Source organism: Chiloscyllium punctatum, chromosome 18 (assembly GCF_047496795.1).
Source record: "Chiloscyllium punctatum isolate Juve2018m chromosome 18, sChiPun1.3, whole genome shotgun sequence".
NCBI classification, from domain to species: domain Eukaryota; kingdom Metazoa; phylum Chordata; class Chondrichthyes; order Orectolobiformes; family Hemiscylliidae; genus Chiloscyllium; species Chiloscyllium punctatum.
The window spans coordinates 87,376,586-87,396,970 of record NC_092756.1 but is presented as its reverse complement, the minus strand read 5'-3'; the positions used below and the strand labels follow the sequence as shown (position 1 = coordinate 87,396,970).

General features: G+C 49.0%; 1 protein-coding gene across 1 annotated transcript in view; it reads right to left on the bottom strand.

Annotated features, from left to right (window-relative positions):
• Positions 1-6,480: 6,480 nt before the first annotated feature.
• tmem184ba (transmembrane protein 184ba) overlaps positions 6,481-20,385 on the bottom strand; it is a 91,580-nt gene continuing 77,675 nt past the window's right edge. Inside the window, exons 8-9 of the mRNA XM_072588274.1 lie at positions 20,043-20,063; positions 6,481-11,607 (exon numbers count right to left, since the gene is read on the bottom strand). Coding sequence (XP_072444375.1) covers positions 11,369-11,607; positions 20,043-20,063 — 260 coding nt within the window. The 3' untranslated portion in view covers positions 6,481-11,368. The remainder of the gene's footprint in view (positions 11,608-20,042; positions 20,064-20,385) is intronic.

Here is a 20,385-nt window from a genome sequence, read left to right as displayed (position 1 = left end):
GCCCATTGTTGGCCTGTCTACATACTCTCCCACACGAGACAAAAACTGACCCATCTAAAGTACTTGAATGAATCCCAGTCAATAATTGGAAAGTTGAAGTCCCCCATAACAACTACCCTGTCACTCTCGCTCCTATAAAGCGAGAGTGACAGGGCAGTCATCATGCAGGACTCTACATCCTGGGAATTATTCGGAGGCCCATAGAAAACTTCGAACAGGGTGACCTCTCCTTCCCTGGTTCTAACCTCAGCTAATACTACCTCAGTAGACAAGTCCTCAAACATCCTTTCTGTCACTGTAATACTGTCCTTGACTAACTATGCCACGCCACCCCCTCTTTTATCATCTTCCCTGTTCTTACTGAAATATTTAAATCCTGGAACCTGTAACAACCATTCCTGTCCCTGCTCTATCCATGTCTCGGAAATGGGCACAACATTGGAATCCCAGGTATCAACCTATGCTGAAGGTTCACCCACCTTTTTCTGAATGTTCCTGGTGTTGAAGTAGGCACACTTCAAACCACCTTCCTGCTTGCTGGTGCCCTCGTACAACCTTGAAACTTTATTTCTGACCTCACTACTCTCAAGCTCCTGTGTATTCATACTACAATTTAGGATCCCATCCCCCAGCTGAATTAGTAAATTTCCTCCACCCGGATATTGGTACACCTCTCGTTCAGGTGAAGATCATCCTGTTTGTTTGCAGAGGTTCTGTTTATAGAAGACCAGCCTGTTTGCTTCAAACTGTCCTTTGGATCTGTGGAGGGAAAGCAGTGTTAAATGTTTCCGGTCCTCTGACCCTCCTTCAGAACCTTCTCATGTTGTGGCTACAAGGATCCTCCAGCTGACCAGGAAACCGCCCCAATCTTCCCATCCAGGAAAGATACGTCAGAGTGTAAAACAGCCCAAAAATTAATCACAACTATTGGTCAGTGCATTGAGTTTAGGAATTGGGAGGTCATGTTGTAGCTGCACAGAACATTGGTGAGGCCACTTTTGAATTCTGGTCTCCCTCCTCTAGGAAGGATGTTGTGAAACTTGAAAGTGTTCAGATAAGATTTACAAGGACGTTACCAGGGTTGGAGGGTTTGAGCTACAGGGAGAGGCTGAAAAGGCTGGGGCTGGTTTCTCTGGAATGATGGAGGCGGAGGGGTGACCTTATAGAGGCTTATAAAATCATGAGGGGCATGGATAGGGTAAATAGGGAGAGTCCAAAACTGGAGGACATAGGAATAAGGTGAGAGAGGAAAGATATAAAAGGGATCTAAGGGCTGATGTTTTCATGCAGAGAGTGGTGTGTATTTAGAATGAGCTGCCAGAGGAAGTGGCCGAGGCTGGTACAATTACAACATTTAAACACATCTGGATGGGTCCATGAATAGGAAGGGTTTAGAGGGATAAGGGCCAAGTGCTGGCAAATGGGACTAGATTTATTAAGGATGTTTGGTATGCATGAACGAGTTGGACTGAAGGGTCTGTTTCCGTGCTATATACCTCTATGATCACCAACACACATTTAAACAGCACCTTTTAAATGTAATAAAGTATCCCAGGGTCCACAGGAACACAACATCTGACCCATCTTAGCTCATCTTGTGCATAGTTCGCTCGCTGGTGCCTGTCACGTGATGGATAATATGTTTGCCACAACCCAAAACTTTCAAGAGTGTATAAAGCTACTAATCGCCTTATCCAAAATTCCTGAAATCCCAACCCTGGTCAAAACCCAACCAAAATAAATTTGTCTGAGGGTGGAATGACAACTTTCCAATTAACGACCCCTGCATAGTAAAACTGTGGAATCATGAGGCACGGTGGCTCAGTGGTTAGCCTCACAGCACCTGGGTCCCAGGTTCGATTCCAGCCTTGGGTGACTGTCTGTGTGGAGTTTGCACATTCTCCCTATGTCTGCGTGGGTTTCCTCACACAGTCCAAAGCTGTGCAGGTTAGGGTGAATTGGCCATGCTAAATTGCGTTAGTCAGAGGGAAATGGGTCTGGGTGGGTTACTCTTTGGAGGGTCACTCTTTGGAGGGTCGGTGTGGACTGGTTGGACCAAAGGGCCTGTTTCCACACTGTAGGGAATCAAATCAAATCTCATGACAATGCTTGTGAGCACTAGCAGTCAATTCTGTTATTCTCTCTCTCTTTTTCTGATAACACTGAGCTGATAGACTGTCCTTCTGACTTCCTGTTGCTTCTCCTGCTCTGGCTGACAAGAGCCCTGGCTGATCCAACAACTCCCACTTTTCCAATACCTCTAACTCCCTCGCCAATGACTTAACCTCAGTAATATTCAGTGACTCAGCCTTCACTGCCTCCCTGGGGTAGAATATTCTAGAGACTCACAACCCTCAAATATGTCTCCTCATCTCCATCCCAAATTTTAAAGGGTGTGTTCCCAACTGTTTTAACCTCCCTCAGTGGGTCAACACCTTGCACCGACGTGCACTTCCTCCAGCATAAAAGATAAAGTGGGGGTGGGGGGGGGAAGGGGGAAAAAGATGCTCCGGATGTGCACTGGTAGAGTCCTCTACCTCAGAGATAGGAGATCTGGGTTCAAGTCCCACCTGTTCCAGAGGTGAATTCTAATCTTCTAATCAACCTGTTTGGAGATGTTAAGATATGTGTGTTTTTAAAACATGATTTACTCATTTACAGGATGTAGGCATTGCTGGTGAAGCAGTATTTGTTGCTGATCTCTGATTCAGGAGCAGTTGTAGGCCATTCAGCCCGTCCTGCCATCCTAGATCATGTCTAATCATCTCAAAGCAGCTTTACTGCACTCTCTCTATTCGGAGGAGCGCTCTGAAAGCTAAATAAACCTGTTGGACTATAACCTGGCGTTATATGATTTTGAACTTTGTCCACCCCAGCTCCTCCATATCATCCCTATTCCTTGATATAACTTGGTCTCCAGAAACACATCAAGTTCTGTCTCGAACCTGTTCAATTTTGGAGTCTCAGAGGATGGGGAAAGACAGATGTGCAGCACAGAAACAGACCCTTTGGTCCAATTCGTCCTTACCGACCAGATATCCTAAATTAGCTATTCCAATTTGCCAACATTTGGCCCATATCCCTCTAAACCCTTCTTATTCATGTACCCATTCGGCTTGTGGTTCCAAATAAACGTGCTGGACTATAACCAGTGTCATGGGATTTTCTGACTTTGACCACCGCACTTCCACATCATTTCAAATCTTGTAATTGTACCAACCTTCACCACTTCCACTTGCAGCTCATTCCATACATGTACCACCTTCTGCGTGAAAACATTAGTCCTTAGGTCCCTTTTAAACCTTCCCTCTCCCGCCTTAAACTTCACCCTCTGGTTTTGAACTCCCCAGGAATGAGAATTCACTTCCCAGAGTGAAGAAATTCCTTCTCATCCTGGTCTTATATATGACTAAGAGATTTGGAGAGCCAGCTAAAATTATTTTCTCAGATCCAGGGAGCCCAGAAAAGGAGGTATAAAATTAATGAGAGACTGATGAATGGAGACATCACAAAGGATTGTAGGAATCTAACCTTAGAATCCCTACAGTGTGAAAACAGGCAATTTGGCCCAATAAGTCCACACTAATCCCCTGAAGAGTAACCTACTCAGACACATTTCCCTACTATTCCACATTTACCCCTGACCTAACCTACACATCCCTGTACACATTAGGCAATTTAACACAGCCAATCCATGTAACTTGCACACCTTTGGACTGTGGGAGGAAACCGGAGCACTCAGAGGAATTCCACGCGGACACTGAGAACATGCAAACTCCACACAGTCACCTGAGACAGGAATCAAACTCAGAACCCTGGTGCTGTGAGGCAGCAGTGCTAACCACTGAGCCACTGTGCACCTCTCCCTCTGGGAGGGTGACAATGTGTCAAATCACTGACTTTTTTTGGGTTGGGTGAAGGCATTAAGCAGACAAACAGTTCTGAGACATGGTTGGAATAAATACTAACCAGGCTCAATGGGCTAAATGGCCTTATCCCGGTCCTGTGGTTGAATCTTGAGGTTTTGGAACTGGGAAAAGGTTCATCCCGGCCGATTATAAACACCAGGCCGTGACTAACCTCTCCCCTGCTCAGGCATCTCCAGAATGGAATTCAGTCTGATCCAAAATTCCAGCTTCCAGACTGTTCGACAAAGCCAATCCCAAAGACAAGAGGCCTCACAGTGGCTGCCAAGACTGAGAGGGTTCAGAAATGCATGAGTCATCACAAAAACAGGGAGAAACAGAAAGAGAAACACCAGCGATCCCAGAGAAAAAAAAAATGGAACAGCCAAAACTGGCAAATGCTACATACAGGACTGACTGTTTAATACATTCAGAACAGAGGGCCTAGACATTCAGGTCCCAGTATTTGCTTCTTTTAGTACAAAAAGCAATCTGTACCTCCCAGGCTTCCAGCCGGGAGGGAGATGTTTGCCATTTTTTAAAAAGTAAGAGCAAATGTGAATAATGTTAGTGAAAGAAAGAGAGAAAAAACAACGGGGGTGGGAGGTGCAGAGAGAGTGAGAGAGAGAGGGAAAAAGAGAGAGGGGAGAAGAAAGAGAGAGAGAGAGAGAGAGAAAGAAAGAGAGAGAGATGGGGGAGAGAGAGGAGGGAGGGGAGGAGAGACGGAGAGGAAGGGGTAGTAGAGGGAGGGGGGAGAGGAGGGGGAGAAGAGGGGGAAAGAGTGAAGGTGGCAAGAGAGGGGGGGGAAGGAAGACAGAGAGAGATTGGAGTGGGGGAGAGGAGTGAGAGAGAGGGAGGAGTGGGGGGTGATAGAGAGAGAGGGGAGTGGGGGGTGAGAGAGAGCGAGAGGAGTGGGGGGTGAGAGAGAGAGAGAGAGGAGTGGGTATGTGTGTGTGTGAGAGAGAGAGAGAGAGAGAGAGAGAGAGGAGTGGGGGGTGTGTGTGTGAGAGAGAGAGAGAGAGAGACAGAGGGAGAGGGAGAGAGGGGAGTGGAGGGTTTGTGAGAGAGAGAGAGAAGAGTGGGGGGTGAGAGAGAGAGGGGTGAGTGGGGTGTGTATGTGTGTGAGAGAGAGAGAGAGAGAGAGGAGTGGGGGTGTGTGTGAGAGAGAGAGAGAGGGAGGAGTGGGGGGTGATAGAGAGAGGGGTGAGTGGGGTGTGTATGTGTGTGAGAGAGAGAGAGAGGAGTGGGGGTGTGTGTGAGAGAAGAGAGAGAGAGAGAGAGAGGAGTGGGGGTGTGTGTGAGAGAAGAGAGAGAGAGAGAGGAGTGGGGGTGTGTGTGAGAGAGAGAGAGAGAGAGAGAGAGGAGTGGGGGTGTGTGAGAGAGAGAGAGAGAGAGAGAGAGGAGTGGGTATGTGTGTGTGTGAGAGAGAGAGAGAGAGAGAGAGAGAGAGGAGTGGGGGGTGTGAGAGAGAGAGAGAGAGAGAGAGAGAGGAGTGGGTATGTGTGTGTGTGAGAGAGAGAGAGAGAGAGGAGAGAGAGAGAGAGAGGAGTGGGGGGGGGGGAAAGAGTGAGAGGAGTGGGGGGGGGAGAGAGAGAGAGAGAGAGAGAGAGAGAAATTAGACTAGATTCCCTACAGAGTGGAAACAGGCCCTTCGGCCCAACAAGTCCACACCGACCCTCCGAAGAGTAACTCGCCCAGACCCATTTCCCTCTGACTAATGCACCTAACACTATGGGTAATTTAGCACGGCCAATTCACCTGACCTGCACATCTTTGGACTGTGGGAGGAAACTGGAGCACCCAGAGGAAACCCACATAGACACGGGGAGAATGTGCAAACTCCACACAGACAGTCGCCCGAGGCTGGAATTGAACCTGGGTCCTTGGTGCTGTGAGTTTGCAGCGCTAACCACTGTGCCACCATGCCGCCCCATGAGAGTGTGTGTAAAGGGGGGGGGGGGGAAGAGAGAGTGGGGGAAGAGAGTGGGAGTGGGGAGAGAGAGAGAGAGAGAGAGAGAGAGAGACTGGTGGAGGGACAGAGGGAATGGAGAGAGAATGGTGGGAGAGAGAGAGAGAAAAATAGTGAAAATGGTGATCCAAGGAGCAAGTAAGGCTGTAGATTGTTCAGAAAGGGCCTCAAACCCTGCTTCGATGTTTCTATGTGGTAATGATTAGCATGCTGAAGAGGAACCTGTCTCCCTCTCCAAGCTGTGAGTAAATGACAAAGAGCCAATGTTCTTGTTGAGCTTCAAGGCTGGAGCATGGGGAAGAGGGTCAGTTACAGAGATTGCTTCAGGATTGGCTTTACTGACTCTCAACCTGAGAACCAAGAGGAGAAAACTACAAAATCAGCCAGCGTTTCACAAAGCCTGCTGGGAATGTGGGTAACCGGTGTGTGGGCACTGGATATGCATAACCTCTCGGTCCATCCCGTGTTATTTCGTCAACTAATTACCCAGAACCCCTGCACATGTGGCATGATGGGATACACTGGAAGAAAACTAGCACAAATCGGGCAGACTCTGGGGCCACCCCCCAAATAAATTTTCCGCTCACAAAAGCAGACAACCTGACGTGACAATCTATAGAAGATCTTTATTAACTTTCATTGAGGAGAAACATCACAAGAACCAAAATAGAAGCAGCTTCCTTGAATTCATGTACACAAATGATGGCTAAAGATACAAAACTAGGTCTTTCTGTCATCTGCAATCTTTATATCATACATTATTTCAATATATATGTATATTATGTACAATATTACACCACAACCCCATAAATATGCATTCTCCCACCCACCCCAGTCTTTCCCACTCAACAGAACTGAGGCCCTGGCTCCAGGCACCTTAAAAAGAAAAAGGACAATTGCCTAAAGACTCCTGAGCAAAACCGAAGGCAGGAGCCTCACAAACTGACTGGCTTATTTATTAAAAAAAGAAGGAAATTTCTTCACACAGTTATTCAAAAGTATACCAAGAGGGGACATCAGCAGCTAATAGTTGACAGAGAAAGGGAGAGAATGAAATTCAAACTGACCAACATTGAACGAAAGCTTCCCCTCATTTTTGCTTCAAAGACACACACAGGACATGTAGAGGAACTAGACAAGTTGTACCCTCCCCCACCGCGGCTTGCATTCCCAGGTGGAAAACCCAAAATGGCTTCTTCAACATTCTCCCCCCGCTCAAGTTCAACGGACCCCTTCTTCCACACAGTTTGTAGTGTGACCATGATACGGAGATTGATTAAATAAGAAAGATAGCAATTTCTCCTCAAGTAATTACTTATAGCCATGACTGAGATGATTCCACAATGAATGTGGTCTTAACCTAAACAGAAGAAAGAAAACAATTCTAAGTTTCAAATGGATTGGGAGGATGGAACTCTGCAGGTAATGGTGGGGGAGAATTCAGATGGGAAAACAAGGTCTTTAAAACACATTTCTATCTCTGAAGCTGCCAATATTGGAAGAAATCTTCACAGTAAACTCAGGAGAAAGCCTAGTTGGGGTTACTCACTAACTGCTGTATGAGAGGCCACCAGAGCTTCCAAAGGATTCCTCCTATCAAGCCACTTCAATGGCACAGGAAGCGTTAAAAGTCACAGGTAAAAGGTGGCATTAGGCCATTCCAGGATTGAGGCCTAGGCTTTTAACATGAAGCCTGAGGATTGCTTCAGGAGCTTGCTATGGTCCAGACAGTGAAAGGGGCTCACTGTTCTGAATCCACAGACCCAGATCCAACAGGTTGGGAACATCACAGAAATTCCACTCACCTGAAATGTCTCCTCTCTCCCTCCATTTAAACAAAGTGCTGAGATGGAAGGCATTGGAATGATTTTTAACAACAAGAACCCGGCTATGGAACTATCGCTGCGGACAGCCAACCTTACAATCAGACTTGCCCAATGCACATGTCAGGAGCAGCCCGTTCCATGTTGTGGTGACAATCTCCAAAATATGTTTTTCTTTTGCAGCAGTTGATCTTGCCAACTGTAAAGAGAGACCCTTGCTTTTCAAGTCATGCTCCACCTGGGCAGATAGTGCCCTCGAGTGGGTACAATGCCCATTTGTACAAAACTGTTATTGAGAGCAGGACAATGCAACAATATTTTCTTTTACAAAAAGCCACAAACGATATTCAGGTAACAGTGAAGGTGGTGGGCACTTTTGGATAGTTGGAATGGCGGAACTATTTTCTTGAAATAAAATACGTTGGAATGAGTTAGGATCATAGAATAGAATCCCTACGGTGTAAAAGCAGGTCTTTCAGCCCACCAAGACCACACCTACTCCTTCTGGAGAGCATCCAACCCAGGCCCAACCCTTAACCTATCCCTGTGACGGTGTATTTCCCACGGCCAATTTACCTAACAAGCACATCTTTGGATTGTGGGAGGAAACCGGAGCACCCGGAGGAAACCCACGCAGACACGGGGAGAACGTGCAAAACTCCACACAGTCGCCCGAGGGTGGAATCGAACCAGAGTCCCTAGCACTCTGAGGCAGCAGTGCTAACCACTGAGCCACTGCACAGCAATTGGAACAGAAAGGTTAATGGTCTCTTAGCCACCCAAAGCCCTAGGTATGAGATGGTGGCAATATTGTGGAGGTGCCGGTGTTGAACTGGGCTCGACAAAGTCAGAAGTCACACGACACCAGGTTACAGTCCGAGTGAAATATTGCACAAGGAGGATCAGTAAAAAGGGGGAAGTAGGTGAAAAGGTTCACCTCAATTTCAAAAGAACTGCCCTTACAGAGTCGGGGCTGATAAGTCACCTACTCACGGCCTTTCCCCAAAGGCAGGATCTAAGGCCATCTACGTTCACTCAAAATATCCAGACTGAGGACAATGGGCACAGTGCCCAATGAGGGGCTTGCACCCTTTTCTTAAGCAAAGGCTGGTGAGGGAAGGGGGGCTGGCGGAGAGGAAGTGCTGTTCTGTGAGCAAAGAAAATGGATGAAAAAGGGTTTGAAACGCAGGAAGGTATTGATGCTGCAAGAGCAGTGGGAAGGCCGTGCGAAAAAACAGAAACTCAGACAGCAAATGTGTAACATTGAGACGACTTGTACCCTTTGAAAGACCATGGAAAAGGACACAACAATTCGAATTCACTGGGTCATGGGAGAGTGCAAGGACACAGGCAAACTAGGAGCTTCCAATCACTTTAACAGGCTTAGCTAATAATCCTTTGAAGCATTTTCTTGAACTTTCACTGAATATATTGGTACATGATCCCCCAACCCCATCATTTGCTAAGGAGTCATTTCTAATGTCAGCACAAAGACACAGAGTCACTCTGAACAGGCGCAACAGCTTCACCCTGAAGTAGAATGAGAAAACGGAAATGGAATTTGGTTTCTGTGTTGAGTTTTTGTTTTTATCGCAGGAACGCCATCAGTCAGGCTATCTGCATGTTGGGAGCAGACTGGCACAAGTGGCAGCCAGATGGGTACAACCTTCCAACCCAACCTAACGCCCTCAATACTGCGTTTAGTGAGACTGGTCACTGCAGCGAACAGAACACACTCAAAGGACCATCAATGGTGGACTTTCCTTTAGCGCCATGCCCACTCCAACTTGCCTGTCGATGGTTCACAAACTGATATTGACACTGGAAAGGACTCAATACTTCATATAAAACCCTCTGAATGTGAACACCAGGATGGGAGGTGTGTGTGTGTGTGTCTGTGTGTGTGCATATGTAGTCCAGGCTGTTTTAGGTGAGAAGGTATTGGTATTAGTTTGATGCCAGAATACAGGCCAAGTCTAGAGAAAGCAGCCATTAGCCAGCAGAGTTAGGCTTTGGGCCTAGCTGTAAAACATAATTGCCACGTTGGTGCCTGCCTTTTGCGTTGAAGACATCAAGTGGCATGGGGCAGAGATGGGTACATCACACACACAGAATTAGCTTTTCTGTATCCCATCCAGCCTAGCCTACAACAACAATTCCACTACAGGTCATAAATCAGTCAAGAAAAAAGAAACACAATCACTAGAAAATCAAGTTCGGAGGGGTCACCTTAACCTAACCACTGAGCGGGATCCAGAGGGAGAACTCTGGAGCTTAATCCTTTCCAGGTAGCATTCTCGGTGGATGGTGTACCCAACCCGGGCAACTGCCCAATGAGTCGGTTCAGTTGAAAGTCTCGGTTCAATCCCCCCTCCCCCGCCCCGAGTATGATCTACAAAGATGGCCAACATGATCCAACTAAGATAGGCAGGTCAAGAGGAGCAACAAAACCGCAAAGTGAGACTCCAGTATTAACCAACAAAGTAAAAATGGCTCAATTAATAAAAGGTGCGCTTTAAAAATGAGAAAACATTAATCAAGAGGCCCAGAGAGCTGACTACACCTCCATGTTGCAACATGGCAGGACAGGCTACTACAGCTGCTCTCCCCTGGGAATGTCTGAAGAACCATCAATTGTTAGAGGGTGGACAGCTGTTGAACTGCGGTCCAGACCAGAGTGGGTCCAGATGAGCTACAGAAGTGTAGCTGAAGGGCTACGTGGTGGTGGAAGAGGAGGGGGCGAAGCAGTTCGGACTTCAGTGGCAGGAAACACAGAACAAAGAAAATTTACAGCCCAGGAACAGGCCCTTCGGCCCTCCAAGTGTGGCCTCCCGTGTGATGCTGCATGTGGATCCAGGAGACAGGCTCACTGTGCCTGTGGCCCAGTCCCAGGTGCCTGGGGTGGGGGGGGGTCGGGGGAGGTCTTGAAAAATCCCAGTTGAAGTCCAACGAGAGGCAATGGCTCCAGAGGTGTGTTGGGTAAGCACAGCAGCCCTCATACACTACAGAGAGGGACCACCTACCTGGGGGGAGGAAAAATAGCAGTGCAGTTTGGAATTTGCTGACAGTAGGGAGCAGGCAGACACTGAGCTATCAGCAGGCCTGATGATCTTTTGAGGATACCCAACACAGACACCTTCCCCCAACCTACATCTGTGCACACCACAGCCTTCAGAAGGGCAATTGTCCCAATTACAGTAACCTACCCCACTGCAGATTACCCACTCCCCAACATTAAAGCCTCAAAACATTACTTTCTTAAAAATAAATCACACGTTTTTAAACCGAACTCAAGTAGGCCGACACCGATCGATATGCTTCACTTGGGAGGTGCTGTGGTGACGGAAGTTGGCTGGGACACTGGCTGCAGAACGACGGCCTAAAATTAAACACAAAGACGCAAAAGGCCGAGCTGCCGCCGTTTTCGAAGAGAGGAGGTTCCCGGCGGCGTTTTACCGTCGGTGTTAAAACGTTCGCTGATTGCGGGAGGAAACCAGGGAGGGGTGTGGGGGTGTCGGGGAGAGAAAATAAAAATGTCGCCGCTTTGTCGGCCCTCTCAAGGTCTGTTGCCAACTCTGTTTTCCCCACAGGCCCCAGACCCCGCCCATTGCTACCACCCACCCTCCCTCCTGTCCGCCGCCCCTTCCCTCCCCCCGCCACCCGGGACGGGCTCAGAACTCGTCGTCTGAGCTCAGCAGTAGGGTCTTCTCTGTGTCGCGGACGCTAGTGATGCTGTGGGTCCGAGAGGCGGCATGCCCGTTGCGCCAGGGGGTGCCGTGCTCCAGGGTCGACTGCTGCGTGTACTGCTGGTAGGCCGGTGAGAAGTTGTGGATGGCGTCCTGGACAATGTCGTGGGGGTTCATGGTCTCCTTCAGGCTGCTCGAGATGCTCTTCATGGGGGCACGGCGACCTGGGGAGGAGGAGGAAAGAAAATGAGGAGGGCGGGATCTCACAGAGACTTATCATCGATTTCTAACAGGACCGGCAAAGGGGAGATGCAGGGAGGACATTCCCGATGGTGGGTGCATCCAGAAACCAGAGGAATGTCTGCGGATTCGGGGTGGACTGTTTAGGATGGAGGTGAGGAGACATTTCTTCACCCAAAGAGGAGTTCATTGGCATCAACTGCTTCCTGTGGTAAAACACTGAAGGTATTCAAAAGGCGGTTAGATACAGTACTTGGGGCGAATGGGTTACAGGGAGATCCCTGGATTAGGCTATTGAGTTGGATCTTCAGTCACGATTGTGATGAATGGAGGAAGTAGGGTTCAAAGGGCCGAATGGCTTCCTCCTGCGCCTATGTTTCTATGAAAGGCTTTTAGGCATCCACTCTGGTTTCTCTCTCTCTTCCCACAGATGCTGCCAGACCCGCTGAGATTCTCCAGCAATTCCTGTTTTTATTATGAGGATGGGATGTGTTGGTCTGAAGCCGTGATGTGAAGCCTCCAGGATTTGATCTAGTCACGGTTGGTAACACAGCACAAGTTTTGGGTAACACTTTGCTCCGTCTCCCAGTTTTAAAATGGGACAGTTGGTACCTGGTATGGCAACTGTACCATTCAAGATCGGAGAGGGTTACAGAGAGTGGTGAACTCGGCCTGGACAATCACCAAGGCCGACCTCCAATCTATAGAATCCATCTCCCAGGCCCACTGTCAAGGAAAGGCCGCCAGCATACTCAAAGATCCATCCCACCCCGGCAATGTTTTCCTACAACCTCTATCATCGGGGAGAAGGTACAGAAGCCTGAACACACGCACCAGCCAGTTTTGAAACAGTTTCCACCCTACTGTTGTTAGAATACTGAATGGACTCTCAGACTCGCCTGTCCCTGTGTTTTTGTTTTTGCTGCTGTTTACCTAGTATTTACTTATCTATGCTACTTAACTCTGTGAACCACCTGTATTGCTCGCAAGACAAAGCTTTTCACTGTGCCTCGGTACAAATGACAATAAATTCAATTCAATTCAATTCAAAGGGACCCAAGGGGCAACTTTTTCATGCAGAGAGTGGTGTGTGCACGGAACGAGCTGCCAGAGGAAGTGGTGGAGGTTGATACAATTACCTCATTTAAAAGGCATCTGGATGGGAACATGAATAGGAAGGGTTTAGAGGGATATGGGACAAGTGCTGGCAAATGGGACTAGGTCAGACTGGGATGTCTAATCAGCACAGACAAGTTGGACCGAAGGGTCTTTTCCACACTTTGTCATTTTATAATCCCACTACTTGGCACATGGACCTCTGCAAGGATGTTAGTCCAGTTCCACTTCAGGTGCAGGAGACCCTTCCTCAGAAACAGTCCCGATGATCCAGGAGAGTCTAAAGTCCTCCCCTTCCTGCACTAACTCTTCAGCCATGCATTCAACAAAGATCATTAGAAAGCAAATTCCAAACCTACAACCACTTCCAACAAGGGTAGCAGATATATGGGAACAGACCCCCTGCACGTTCCCCTCCAAGTCACTCACCATCCTGACTTGGAAATATATCCTTCACCGTCGCGGAGTCAAAATTCTGGAATTCCCTCCCTAAGGGCATTGTGGGTCAACCCACAGCAGGTGCAGCGGTTCAAGGAAGCAGCTCACCCCCACCTTCTCAAGGGGCAACTAGGGATGGGGCACTAAAAGTTGAACCAACCAGCGACACCCACATCCCACTAGTAAATCAAAACAACCACACATTTTAAAGAGTGAGAGTGTTGGGGTGATGGAGAAGGTGGTCCAACAGAAGATTCAGGGGGAGGGGAAATGCAGGAGGTTAAACACCATTCCCCCCCCCACCCCCAGGCCAAACTTTGCCCCCAAACTTAACTGTCAGCTCATAAGAGATTGGCAGGTCCCTGGGAGATGGAGCAAAGTGCTTTCCTAAACCTGCACAGTGTTGCCAATTGTGACTGAACCAAATCCTGGAGATTGCATGTCACATCTCATTACTGCGTTTATGCCCCAAACGATTCTCCTGCTCCTTGGATGCTGCCTGACTGGCTGTGCTTCTCCAGCGACACACTCTCCGCTCTGATCTCCAGTTCACTTTCACATCATTTGCCCCCAGACTTTTGCTATGAGTTGACCAACATGTCCATCCTCGTAATAAAAAGAGGAATTGCAGGAGAAACTCAGCATCGGTGGGGAGACACACAGAGTTGACGTTTCAAGCCCATGTGGGAGGGCAATGGCTAGACTATTAATCCAAAAACATAGCTGATGTTCTGGGAACCCAGGTTCAAAATCTGCCACGGCAGATGGTGCAATTTGAATTCAGTAAAGAATGTGGAATAATGATGACCATGAAACCAGATGGGGCTTTTTTTTCCAACAATCAATAATGCCCTTTAAAGGAAGGAAAACAGTCATATTTACTTGGTGTGGCCGACATATGACTCTAGACCCACAGTAATAAGGTTGATTTAATAGAATTGAATCCCTACAATGTGGAAACAGGCCATTTGGCCCAACAGATCCACATCAGCCCTCTGAAGAGTAACCCACCCAAACCCATTCCCCTCTCCTATTACTCTACATTTACCCCTGTCTAATGCACCTAACCTATACATCCCTCAACACTATAGGCTATTTAGCATGGCCAATTTGCCTAAGGTGCACATCTTTGGATTGTGGGAGGAAACTGGAGTACCCAGAGAAAACTCACGGTAACAATGTGCAAACTCCACATGGACACTTGCCCGATGCTAGAATCGAACCCAGATCCCTGGCGCTGTGAGGCAGCAGCGCTAACCACTGAGCCACCAATTTCTTTGATGAGGAAATATTCTCAGACTCAGGATGACCCTGCCTGAGGGGTACAGTTGGCACCAGGCTTCTGAATGAGCACCCTCCACCCTCCCAATTCTGTGGAGTTCACAGCCCGAGAGGGCAGGGAGTCACTCTGTGTGCAGGTCGCACATCCACACGACAGGTCAGTACACCTGGAAGGCCCGCTGATGGAGTCACTCGCCCCTTCAGGAGCTGCTGGCTGACCATTTGCTACTAATGATCCTCAGCGTATGATTGGAGCAGATGGCAGTGTGGGAGGGAGTCACGTGGCCCCAAGGTGTACTTCGGGGGCACCGGTGGACACCCAGAGGGAGACTCCGACTTGGGGCAGGGAAGGGTGATGGATGGACAGACAGACAGACCATCTTTTGGGAGGCTGGGACAGCTCAGGATATGGCTGCTGTATCCAACCAGACCAGGGGGCTTTGGTTTTGAAGGGGGTAGGGATTGTTTGGTGGGGGCGGGGGGCGGGGGGGGGGGAAAAGGATGGGGAGGGAGTGATTGGGATTTTCTTTTTGGTTTGAGCGTGGTGTGACTGGGGTCTTTTGGGGAAGGAGGTAAAAGGGGAGGTTGGGGGGGACAGCGAAGGAAATGTTGAGTTTTCTGGGTGGGTCTCAAAAAATGCTTGGGGTTTGAGTGGGCGGAGGGAAGGGGAGTGACTGGCTTTGTGTGTACGTGTGTATGTGAGTGGAATGCTTTAGGGAAGGGGAGTGACTGGGTTAGTGTGTGTGTGTGTGGGGGGGGGGGTTTAATGAAGGGAGTGGCTGGGTTTGTGAGTGTGTGTGTGTGTGTGTGTGTGCGCGCTCTAGGGAAGGGGAGTAACTGGGTTTGTATGTGGGGGAGTGGTTTAGGGAAGAGAAGTGACTGGGTTTGTGTGTGTGTGTGAGAGAGTGTGGATGGGCAGGGTGCTTTAGGGAAGGGGAGTGACTGGGTTTGTGTGTGTGGTTTAGGGAAGGGGAGTGACTGGGTTTGTGTGTGTAGTTTAGGGAAGGGGAGTGACTGGGTTTGTGTGTGGTTTAGGGAAGGGGCGTGACTGTGTTTGTGTATGTGTGTGGCATGGCTTTAGGGAAGGGGAGTGACTGGGTTTGTGTGTATGGGGGTGGCTTTAGGGAAGGGGAGTGACTGGGTTGGTGTGTGTGTGGGCGGGTGGTTTAGGGAAGGGGAGTGATTGGGTTTGGGTGTGTGTGGGGGGGGCGGTACGTAGGGAAGGGGAGTGACTGGGTTTGTGTGTGTGTTTTAGGGAAGGGAAGTGACTGGGTTTGTGTGTGTGTATGGGGGAGGGAGTGGTTTAGGGAAGGGAAGTGATTGATTTTGTGTGGGGGGGGACTTTAGGGAAGGGGAGTGACTGGGTTGGTGTGTGTGTGTGTGCGTGTGCGTGCGTGCGTGCGTGCGTGCGTGCGTGCGTGCGTGTGTGTGTGTGGGGGGGGGGGGAGGGCTTCAGCGAAGGTTTGTGACGGTGTGTGTGTGTGTGTGGGGGAGGCGTGCTTTAGGGAAGGGGAGTGATTGGGTTTGTGTCTGTGCGTGTGTGGTGGGGTGGCTTTAGGGAAGGGAAATGACTGGGTTTGTGTGCCTTTGTGGGGGGTGGTTTCAGGAAGGGGAGTGACTGGGTGTATGTGTGGGGGGGTTTAAGAGAATGGGAGTGACTGTGTGTGTGTGTGTGTGGAGGGAGGTTGGTTCAGGGAAGGGGAGTGACTGGGTTTGTGTGCGTGTGTGTGTGGGGGGGGGTGCTTTAGGGAAGGGGAGTGACTGTGTGTGTGTGTGTGTGTGTCTGGGGGGGGGGTGCTTTAGGGAAGGGGAGTGACTGGGTTTGTGAGTGTGTGTATGTGTGTCTGGGGGTTGGCTTAGGGAAGGGGAGTGACTGTGTGTGTGTGGGGGGAGGTGGTTTAGAGAATGGGAGTTACTGTGTTTGTGTGTGTGTGTGTGTGTGTGGGGCTGGTGCTTTAGGAAAGGGGTTTGTGTGTAGGGGGCATTAGGGAAGGGGAGTGACTGGGTTTGTGTGTGTGGTTTAGGGAAGGGGAGTGACTGGGTTTGTGTGTGTGGTTTAGGGAAGGGGAGTGACTGGGTTTGTGTGTGTGTGTGTGTGTGTGTGTGTACACACGTGGGGGGTGCTTTAGGGAAGGTGAGTGACTGGGTTTGTGTATGTGAGTGTGGGGTGTGAGTGTGGGTGGTGCTTTAGGGAAGGGGAGTGACTGGGTTTGTGTGTGTACGTGTGTGGGGGGGTGGGGTGGTTTAATGAAGGGGAGTGACTGGGTTTGTGTGTGGGGTTTAGGGAAGGGGAGTGACTGGGTTTGTGTGTGTGTGTGTGTGGGGGGTGATTTAGAGAATGGGAATGACGGTTTGTGTGTTTGTGGGGGGGGGCTTTAGGGAAGGGGACTGACTGGGTTTGTGTGTGGGGGGCTTTAGGGAAGGGGAGTGACAAAGTGTGTGTGTGTGTTGGGGGGTGGTTTCGAGAAGGGCTGTGTGTGTGTGTGTGGGGGGGGCAGTGGTTATGGGAAGGGTAATGACTGGGTTTGTGTGTGTATGTGGGGGGAAATGGTTTAGGGAAGGGGAGTGACTGGGTTGTTGTGTGTGTGGGGGAGGGAATGGTTTAGGGAAGGGGAGTGACTGGGTTTGGGCTTGTGCAGGGAGTGGTTTAGGGAAGGGGAGTGCCTGGGGTTGTGTGTGTGTGTGGGGGGGGGGGGTGGTTTAGGGAAGGAGAGGGATTGGGTTTGTGTGTGGGGGGGTCTTTAGGGAAGGGGAGTGACTGGGTTTGTGTGTGTGTGGGAGGGAATGGTTTCGGGAATGGGAGTGACTGGGTTTGTGTGTGTATGTGTGTGGGGGGTGGTTGAGGGAAGGGAGTGGCTGGGTCTGTGTGTGTGTGTGTGTGTGTGTGTGTGTGTGTGTGGGGGGGGGGTGGTTGAGGGAAGGGAGTGGCTGGGTTTGTGTGTGTGTGTGTGTGTGTGGGGGGGGGGGGGCAGGGGGCGTGATTTAGGGAAGGGTAGTGACTGGGTTTGTGTTGCGTGGGAGGTAGTGACTGGAGTATATGGGTTAAGGAGTGATTGGGGTTGGGAGAACGGGGAAGAGACTAGACTTGGATGAACAAATTACCACTTTTTAATTACATTTACTCTTTCATCGAAATGTGGGTGTCGCTGGCTCTGTTTCACTTCCCTAACTGACCTGAGCAGTTTGCAAGGGCATATCAGAGGGGAGTTATGAGTCAACCACATTAGATGCAACCACAGAAATCTGAATTTGACTAATAATCTGTCTCAGAAATGCCAACTTTCCATCTTAGCACTCTTGTAAATCTTTACAGAGTCATCCAGCAAGGAAGCAGACCCTTCGGTCCAACCATGCCGACCGTAACCCCAAACTAAACCAGTCCCACCTGCCTTCACTTGGCCCATATCCCTCCAAACATTTCTTTTTCATGTACTCATCTAAAGTTTTCTTAAACATTGTAACTGTACCCATATCCACCACTTTCTCAGGAAATTCAATCCACACACAAACCACTCTCCAAGTAAAAAAAAACTGCCCCATATAGTTCTTTTTAAATCTTGCCCCTTCACCTTAAAAATTTGCCCCTAGTCTTGAAATCCCCCATCCTGGGGGAAAAAAAACACCTGCCATTTACCTTACCTATACCCCTCATGACGTTTTAAGCCTCCAATGCTCCAGTGAAGAAAGTCCCACCCTATCCAATGTCCCCCTATAACACAAACCCTCCAATCCTGGCAACATCCCAGTAAATCCCTTCTGAACCCTCTCCAGTTTAATAATATCCTTCCTACAACAGGGCGACCAGAACTGGACATGGTACTCCAGAAGAGGCCTCACCAACATCCCAGAAGATATGCAGGCCAGGTGAATTGGCCATGTAAATTGCCCCATAGTGTTAGGTGCATTAATCAAGGATAAATGTAGGGGAATGGGTCTGGGTGGGTTACTCTTTGGAGGGTCGGTGTAGACTTGTTGGGCCAAAAAGCCTGTTTCCACACTGTAGGGAATCTAATCTAATCAACATCCTTAACATGACATCTCATGACTTGGACAATTGGCAGTAGGGCCTTGGATAGTGTTGTAGAACAGAGAGACCAAGGGGTTCATAGAACAGTACAGCACAGTACAGGCCAGTGAGTTTTGAGAAGATTTGTAGCTCAGGTTGAGGTTCTGGATGTAGGTTTGCTCGCTGAGCTAGAAGGTTTTTCAGATGTTTCGTCGCCGTCCTAGGTAACATCTTCAGTGAGCCTCCTTCATGTGAAGGCTCACGGAGGATGTTACCTAGTAGGGTGACAAAACGTCTGAAAGCAAACCTTCCAGCTCAGCGAGCAAACCTACATCCAGAACAGTACAGGCCCTTCGGCCGACAATGTTGCGCCAAGCGTTTATCTTAATCTAAGATCACCAGGTACATAATTCCTTGAAGTTTGCATCACATGTAGACAGGATGGTTAAGAAGGTGTTGAGCACACCCAGCTTTTTTGTTAGACATTCTTTCTAAAAGACAATGGTTGCTTGGGTAAAACAAAGTAACTCATGTCTGAATGCACCCCTCCCCCTCCTCTCCCAACAGGCTCCTTGTTGTGGTTTCCAGAGAGTTGCACAATCTGCACATCTTCTATTTTAGACTTCTCCACAGGAGATTGCAAAATCAGTGCCAGTAAGTGTGACAGTTTCAGGAGTTCCACATTCCGCTCTCTATCCTGCCCCACCCCCACCCCACCTCCACCAGGTTGCCTCCCTCGTGAAAGTGAAACAGATGGACTTTTCCTGATAGTCGGCGATGGATTAATGATCATTATTAGAGTCTTCATTCCAAATTTCACCCTCCCCTGACCCTGCCAAAATGAACCAAAACTCCTGGAATATTCCCCTCACCCCAACAGTGCAGGGATTGCACCTAAACCCCCCCCAGAAACATAAAATCTCAACATCACCTTCCCAAGGGCAATCAGCAGGATTTGAACGCAGGTCCTGAGATCATTACCCACGTCTCTGGATGAACAGTTCAGCGATCATACCTCTCAGCTACTGCCTCCCCTTAATCAGAGTCGCTGACCCGCTGTTTAAGACAGTGCCATCTCAGCGCCGTACTGGAGCGGGTGCTGTGTCCACTGAAACTTTCAGATGAGATGTCACAGTCAGGACCCCTTCTACTGTATTGGACAGCGACATCGGCAGGGAGGTAGTTGTCGAGAGAAGGATTAATAGTTTACTAAAGAAGTTGAAGCTCTTGTCAAGAGGAAGGATGTAGGTGTAGGATGCGGAGGTGTTGGTGCCACCCTCAGTGCCCTGGTCAATATTAACTCTTGATGGGTACCACCAAAAAACAAGATGATATCGCCCTTAGTTGTTAGTAAGAGCCTGCTGTGCAGCATTCCCTGCATTATGCGCAATGCAAAAGAAAACGTCATCAGCATTCGCAAGCTGCGGAATGCCCTCAGGTGATGAAAGGCGCCACATAAATGCACATCTCTCGCGATACCCCCCTCCAACGGACAAAGCAAGAACACGGTACATTCACAGGGCAAGGATCAAATTCAGCAATTACAGACTAACAAGTAAAAAGGTAAGTTCAGCCTACCGTAGGGCCCATATGCCAGGACTATCCACGGTGAGAGATTGGCAGAAGCAGGAGACAGAGAAAGAGAGTGAGAGACAGAAAGGAGGGAGAGGGGTGGGTGCAGAGTGAGAGAAGGAGAAAAAAAAAGAATGAATCAGAAGGAACCCCCCGACACTCCACACCCACACAAACACTACCTGCGGCTCATATCATCAGACACAAAATAAAACTGAGATCATACAGTGCTTTTATTTCCCTAGTTTAACTTGCCCAATATTGACTGGGAACTCTATAGTTTAGATGGGTCAGTTTTGGTTCAATGTGGGCAGGAGGTACAGTATGTACAGGCCAACAATGGATGATG